General features: G+C 41.8%; 1 protein-coding gene across 2 annotated transcripts in view; it reads right to left on the bottom strand.

Annotated features, from left to right (window-relative positions):
* Positions 1-986: 986 nt before the first annotated feature.
* Positions 987-8,082, bottom strand: part of syndig1l (synapse differentiation inducing 1-like) — a 47,728-nt gene continuing 40,632 nt past the window's right edge. For both annotated transcript variants that reach the window (XM_079831034.1, XM_079831035.1), the window contains exon 4: positions 987-3,330. In XM_079831034.1, coding sequence (XP_079687160.1) covers positions 3,172-3,330 — 159 coding nt within the window. In that variant the 3' untranslated portion in view covers positions 987-3,171. The remainder of the gene's footprint in view (positions 3,331-8,082) is intronic.

The raw sequence follows: 8,082 nt of genomic DNA, 5'->3' as shown, positions 1-8,082 counted from the left end.
GCTGGGCAATGAGTATATCTGCTAACCTTGACAAAAGCACCACACCAATAGAAACTTTTCCGTCTTTAAAAAATGTTCCCTAATCTCTTGACTTTTATTTGAGATATGTATTTTCAATAATTAGTCTCTGGTAACACTTTTTACACATTCATATAATTCATCAGTATAATAATAACAATAATGTGTAACTCCAGGCTTCTTCACAACTAAAGTCCAAGTCAAACTGGTTCCTTACTGTAGATCAGTATTTCCCCTGTGTACTCACTTTAACATGAAGACATTCTGTAAAGCATGACCTTTACCAGTTTGCTCTTTTCACAATGAACAGTTCTCCACACACATGTGAATTAGTTTCTCCAGAATTAAAAAAAAGCATCTGCAACCTGTAAGTACCTTGATGTCAGCTATTATGTTTTAGGGCAGGATAAAAATCTACTTCAGAAAAAAGTCAAGAAGGTTCTTGAAGTTTATTAGAATGTGCTTTAAGAATTTTCTCAAGGGCATCTAAGTAAAATAACGCTTGATGCTCTCTGATTTTATATTATCATGTTCATGAGGTTGCCTTGTCTAATGGAGGTTGGAGGTTATATTAACTTTAAGAAGTTCTTTACGATGAAATAAGTTTTGTCCTATGAGCAATCTTAAAGGGATAGTCATCATTTACTCACCCTCAAGTTGTTCCAAACCTGTATGAATTTCTTTTTTCTGTTGAACACAAAAGAAGATATTTTGAAGAATGTTGGTAATAGGGCTGCCCCAACTAAAGATTTTTCTAGTCAGTAGTCGTTCATTTAAGCCATTATTCGACTAATTGCATGTTTATATTAATTATTAAACTACTTGTGGACGATGCTGACTCGTCATGCCCACATTGGCCTATAGTGGACTTTAGAGAGAAATGCACCTTTCATACGGATTTCATATTTAGAGAGTATTTGTTTTCAATTTGAATTGGTTCATTTAAAGTAGGCATTTCAAGTTCTCTCTCTTGTGTTATAAAAGATGAAGTGCTATGCACAGGCTATATGATTGATTAGAGAGCAAATACCAGATTGACACTCTTATCGGCTCTTCAGACAAACACATAAAACATAAGCCTTTACAAACATTGGTTTTTTGAATAATGAAAACACTGTACTTATTCAAAGAACCAGTTCTTTATTTACTCTTGCACTGCAAACAAGTAGAGACGGTCTCGAAAATGTGTGCAGCACTTCACTTTTGAGGCGGGTGGAGCTACTGTATGAGGTTTTGCCGACGGTTTGAGGATCCTTATGATTCTATGATTAGGATCATAATTTACTGCTATATTAAGTACATGTAGTAGCGTGTAACTAGTACGTCACCTTAAAATAAAGTGTTACCTAAAGCTCTATTCAAGCTCTGGTATCAAGTATAGGCAAAAAAAGTTCTAAGTAAACCGTTTTCGTAACTGTAATGTAACAGAAGGAATGCATGAACAGAAACGTTAAAATACTGATTCTGTTTTTCGTTTTTAAGTCCTGCTTGAGGGTGAGTACTGTAAACGATGACAGAGTTTTCATTTTTGGGTGAACTATCCCTTTAACAAAGGAAAATAGCACACAAAATGTTATATTTAGGAATGTTTTGTCAGTCCGGCCCCTGAAAGGCGTAACACTGCAAATGTGAACACTTGTGTAAAATCAGGGCATTCAATACTATTGGGTATTTTAAATCACCATGGGAAGCAATTAGGAGGTTATGCACAATTGGCTAACATACTTCAAAATGTGTCCAATTTCATTTTTACCAGCTTCCAAATACATTCTATATCATAGGAATTTAAATCAAGCTTCAAATCACTACAGTCCCACTGACCTATTATTTTCACGTTTTAAAGTTCTTATGTGGATGACTACACCAGAGTCAGGCTCCATTGTTGTTGAAATAGACCAGTCGACCTTTAACTCAACATCCCCTGTGTTCATTGTCATGCCCGTGAGCTTACAGACATCCAATACATTATTAATCGATTCAATCTGAGGCCCTTTCACCTGAAAACAAAACCTGCCTTTTTGTTCAAACATCCATCTTAGGATTTGAAGAAAGAATATTGTACATTTTTCTGACCATCTTTCTTGAGTTTTGCCAACTCTGAAATTTTCCAATCATAAGAGACATTAAGTGATGCATTCGGGGAATAAGAGGACACATCGCCGCCATATCCATGTGTACAGTTGTTTCATTTATATTCAGTTCAGACATCTGGGAGTAAAAGAGAATATGTTAAAGTCAAGCAAATCCTTACCGATATAAAATAAATGCTTGTTTTTCCTGTTTTTCATCCATGTTTACTTGCTATCGTCTACAGTCACATAAACCTTGCAGCCTTCGTTGGGTCAAAATGAAGATTTAGACTTTGGACAAAACCAAAGACAAAGAATTTACAACACAAAGCATTGAGCCCTAAAGAAGTGGGAACTACATAGAGGTTGTGTATAAGCTGCGCTGAATTTCACAGATGAATTTCAATTCATAGAGGTGAAATGCTATTTGTTGTCCTGTAGTTCTGTATCGTGATCATAAGCCTTTAGGTTTGTGTATGAACTCCACATTTGCTTATAGCATACAAAGCTGTGTTATTTTTCCTAAATATGGAGGGCAACATTCTTTCCTTTTTAACAGAGCTCACAAAACTGCAGTTGGTGCATTCAGCAGGGCTGGTTTAATTGGGCCACACGCTCACACAGGGTTTACCGGACTAAGTAAGTAATGAGAGAAAGAAACGGAGAGCGGCTTGACTTCTCTTTCAGGTTCCGAACGAAGCACAGTTAGAAAGGGAAAAACAAATCCAAGGGCTCTTAGTCCCTTTTGATCGTTACCGGTGTCCTTTGGAATAGCTTCCCTTTGGGTCCGGTTAATTGGATTGCTTATTTGTCTGTAGTTTATATTCTTCACCTGAACTGCTCTCAGACTTAGTTAAGGTTTATCCAGTGTGGTGTGACACAAGGTGAAGCTTACATTTATATATTATGACTGAGGTGATAATGTCCCCAGTTCTTCTGGTTCATCCTCTTCTGGTTCATCCCTTTCTCTGATTTGGGCGGACAGGCAGTCCACTGGGAGGGATGAGAATGAGACATTTAGAAAAAAGACGTTCAGAGGCGGCTGTGTAGTATCGTGAAGTTCTGTAGTCCTCTTCTGACCGTGCTAAATGTGGCCTGGTTTGGACAGATACGCGATGAGGGCCACCACCACGCCCACGTAGACCCCCGTCCCAATGGTGATGGAGAGAGCGGCCAAGAACAAGGCTCGTCTAGATGCAATGCTAGCCAATGGGAAGTCTCCCTTAGTCACGGCTTTGCTGGTCTGGAATAAAGAAAGGGAATGGTGAGAAAGAACAAGATCACAGGATACATTGATCTGATTTTCATTCATGGATAAATTGCATTGAACTATATATTGCTTCATTGATGATGCTAAGGGCTAAATGGAATATCAGATATGTTCTAATGCAGAGGTTTTCAAACTCTATGATCCCCAAATATGATAAACCTTTTATTAGGGACCCCCTTCCTAAAAGCCATCTATATATATGACCCTGGACCACAAGGGTCATAAGGGTCTTTTTATTATTATTGATATTTATACATCATCTGAAAGCTGAATAAATAAGCTTTACATTGATGTATGGTTTGTTAGGATAGGACAATATTTGGTCGATATACAACTATTTGAAAATCTGGAATTTGAGGGACCAAAAAATCTAAATATTGAGAAAATCGCCTTTTAAGTTGTCCAAATGATGTCCTTAATAGCTATGCATATTACTACTAATAATACACTTTTAAATATATTTACGTTAGGAAATTTACAAAATATATCCATGGAACATGACCTTTAATTAATATTCAAATGGTTCTTGGCATAACTACATCCAGAATTTCATCCAGAATTTTGAACCATATAATGTATTGTTGGCTATTGCCACAGATATACCCATGGGACTTATGACTGGTTTTGTGGTCCAGGATCACATAATTTTATGTATGAAAAAACATTTAAACCGTTAAATAAATAGTAAGTGTGACATTATAAATACAACATATTGTTTCCAAACTTAAATTGGCTATACTTAATGTTGGATGTATAAACCTGAAGAAGAATTTTCAATTAAAAATTATTTGTATAAGCAACTTTCACAATAAATGTATGTAAGCAGCTTATGTACTGGGTTAAAAACACTGCCTTACAACCCCAGTGAGCAAGATAAAGGGGACTATAGAGAAAAAAAACTCACTAGAAAGATACAAAGCAAACATATACAATTCTAAAATTCAGTTAGAATGTTCGGTAGACTTCAACCATTTTTGCTTTGTCTTTTTTATTATTCTCTGAAATTTTCTGGGGACCCCTAAGAACCTTCTGGAGGACCCGTTTGAAAACCCCTGTTCTAACGCACATCGGCAAGACATACGATTAGTCAGAAAATCCATTTGACCTACTTTGCAAGGCAGTGCCACAAAGAAAGGTACCTTTTCAAATGTATACAAAATGTAAGTAATCTTTTAGGTAGATATGTGGACGGCCACATTTCTGATGTACTGAATGAATCTAGTACAGAAAATTAAATTCTGGACCCATTCAGGAGGCAGGGTGTCCCCAGATCCTTAAAAAGAATTAAAATGCCTTCAATTCACATTTTAAAAAATGAAGGCCATAAAAGTCATATTTATCTGCCAGGAAACAAAAGATGAACAAAGATATTTTTGGTTTTCCATCTTTTGTTTAGTCGTTGTTGATGAAAACAGCAAAGGACAAATATTTTTCAGACCTTATTGAAAAGAACTGTCAAAATCCAAGAGCACTTTTTTCCACTATAAATGCTGCCATTAACCCCTCTGCCGAACTTTTCCCCTGCGAGTCTCTGGAGATGTGTGACAAATTTCTTAATTTTTTTTTGGACAAGATAAGGGGTATTAGGTCAAATATCCCCTCTTCTTCTTTTTCATTTTCTTCATATGATTTTTCTATATCATCATCTTCCACCAACATTCTGAGTCAATTTGAACCTGTAACGCTGCCTGATTTGCACAATATTGTAGACCAGCTCAAACCTTCTGGATCCCCCCTTGACGCTCTTCCCCCACGGTTTTTTAAACAGATTTTTGAGGTGATTGGACCTACTGTTCTAAAGATTATGAACGGCTGCCTTGAAACAGCTATGGTACCAGATGACATGAAGCATGCCATTGTTCGTCCACTACTCAAAAAAACTAATTTAGATCCGACAGTTGTGTCAAATTTTAGGCCAGTCTCAAATCTCACTTTTATGTCTAAAATTTTAGAGAAAATAGTGTTTCACCAACTACAGAGCTTTCTGAATGAACACCAGATTTTTGAGGTGTTCCAATCAGGTTTCAGGAAATACCACTCCACAGAAACCGCTCTGGTAAAAGTTTTAAATGATGTGTTACTGACTCTGGACTCTGGCAGGTCCACGGTGTTAGTGCTGCTAGATTTGAGTGCGGCGTTTGACACAATTGACCACTCTGTTCTCATCTCACGTTTGGAGCACTGGGTGGGCATTCGGGGAAATGCCCTTAAATGGTTTCAATCGTATTTGATTGGTAGAAGATTCACTGTTAGGATTGGTGAATCTACTTCCAATGCGTCTCCTCTCATGTGTGGTGTCCCTCAAGGTTCTATTCTTGCTCCGGTTTTATTCTCTTTGTATATGCTCCCCCTGGGGGCGATTTTTAGGAAATATGGCATCTCCTTTCTGTCACGGTCGTATCGTGCTGCAGTGAAGAGGCGATACGGGACTGCATCAACACGACATTTAAACATAACTGAGACCAGACAAGGAATGAATGAACACGAGGGAACTAAATACAAACACTGATGACTTCCTAACGAGGGGCACAGGTGATACAGATAAGGATAACTAAACACAGCTGAACAGAACTAGACTAACGAGGGTAACCAAGGAAACAGAGAAAGTGGCAGGAAACATAGACAAAAGGAACATGTGACTAAAGCAAACAACATGACAGAAACACAGATATGTGACATAACGCCCCCTTCCGGTAGGCGCGTCCTCGCGCCGTAGAAGTACAAATTGGGAGGGAGGGTGGGCACCCTGGAGTCCTGGGAGCACTGGGGTCTGACTGGCTGGAGGGCCTCCAGGGTGGAGCCGTGGGCAGCCATGGCGGGTCAGGAGCCGTGGGCGGCCATGGCGGGTCAGGGGCCGTGGGCGGCCATGGCGGGTCAGGGGCCATGGCGGGTCAGGGGTCTTAGGCGGGTCTGGAGCCTTGGGCGGAGCAGGAGTCTTAGGCGGGTCTGGAGCCTTGGGCGGAGCAGGAGTCTTAGGGCGCCCAGGCCAAACCACAGCCCCACCCACATGTTTCCCACCCACAGGTACATGGCCCCCCCCCAAAATGTTCTTTGGGGAATTCAGGGGTGGAGTGGAGATCTCGTGGGTTGGAGCGGGCTCGTCGAAGGCTGGAGCGGGCTCGTCGAAGGCTGGAGCGGAGTCCAGAAAGTCAAGGAGGGCTGGAGCGGAGTCCAGGAGGGCTGGAGCGGAATCCAGGAAGTCAAGGAGGGCTGGAACGGAATCCAGGAAGTCAAGGAGGGCTGGAGCGGAGTCCAGGAGGGCTGGAGCGGAATCCAGGAAGTCAAGGAGGGCTGGAACGGAATCCAGGAAGTCAAGGAGGGCTGGAGCGGAGTCCAGGAGGGCTGGAGCGGAATCCAGGAGGGCTGGAGCGGAATCCAGGAGGGCTGGAGCGGAATCCAGGAAGTCAAGGAGGGCTGGAACGGAATCCAGGAAGTCAAAGAGGGCTGGAGCGGAATCCAGGAGGGCTGGAGCGGAATCCAGGAGGGCTGGAGCGGAATCCAGGAGGGCTGGAACGGAGTCCAGGAGGGCTGGAACGGAGTTCAGGATGGCTGGAGCGTAGGATCGCTCCCAAAGTCCATTAACCACCGGGGCTTAACGGCCGCTCTCCTCTTCCGCCTGGGCTTGGGGACAGGCAGGACCTTCCCGGCAGGCCCACTGGAGTGATATGAGGAGGAAACTGGCTGCGGGTGAACTGACCAGGCAGCGTGCTTCTCTGAGGGGACTGGACGAGGAAGACACACATTCTTGGGAACCTCTTCGAAGATCTCGAACTCAGAACCATTTAAGGACAATATCAAATTGATTGTCTCGACTAGGGAAAAGGAACAGGCAGGTTCCAGGAATCGAATGGTGTCCTCGTCCAGGCCCATCAGAAAAACCGCGTTAAGCGGTGCATCTGGCCAGTTCACCAGATAAGCTAGCTCACAGAATTCCTCCACATACCTCTCCAGTGGCCGACCCTTCTGCCTAATCCCCCAGAGGCGATCCTCCACCGAACAACCTTCCTCAGGGAATACTGGAGAGAACGGAGACACGAAAATACCCATCCTTAAGAGAAGTCCTTTTGCAGTGAGGTCTGGTCTTCTGTCACGGTCGTATCGTGCTGCAGTGAAGAGGCGATACGGGACTTCAACAAAGACAGGTATTTATTCAAAAGAACGCTGGACAGAACACAAAGCTGCATCAACACGACATGTAAACATAACTGAGACCAGACAAGGAATGAATGAACACGAGGGAACTAAATACAAACACTGATGACTTCCTAACGAGGGGCACAGGTGATACAGATAAGGATAACTAAACACAGCTGAACAGAACTAGACTAACGAGGGTAACCAAGGAAACAGAGAAAGTGGCGGGAAACATAGACAAAAGGAACATGTGACTAAAGCAAACAACATGACAGAAACACAGATATGTGACACTTTCATTGCTACGCAGACGATACTCAAATTTATCTGCCCCTGGGAACAAATAACGTTGGTTTGGATACCCTGTTGGCTTGTCTAGCGGAAGTAAAGGCCTGGATGTCCCTGAATTTTCTTCACCTCAACGAAGGAAAAACAGAGATTATAGTTTTTAAATCCTCAGAAGCTGCTAGCTCCCCTAGTGCTAATTTTAGTTATTTGTCTTCATGTGTGAAACCACTAGTAAAAAATCTGGGCGTGTTTTTTGATATTGCTCTTAAATTTGACAAACAGGTTAATAACATTGTCAAAACC

The sequence above is a fragment of the Gobio gobio genome (genome assembly GCF_949357685.1).
Source record: "Gobio gobio genome assembly, chromosome: 12".
Lineage (NCBI taxonomy): Eukaryota > Metazoa > Chordata > Actinopteri > Cypriniformes > Gobionidae > Gobio > Gobio gobio.
Note: the sequence above shows the minus strand (reverse complement) of the source record. Positions and strands in the feature narration are given on the sequence as shown.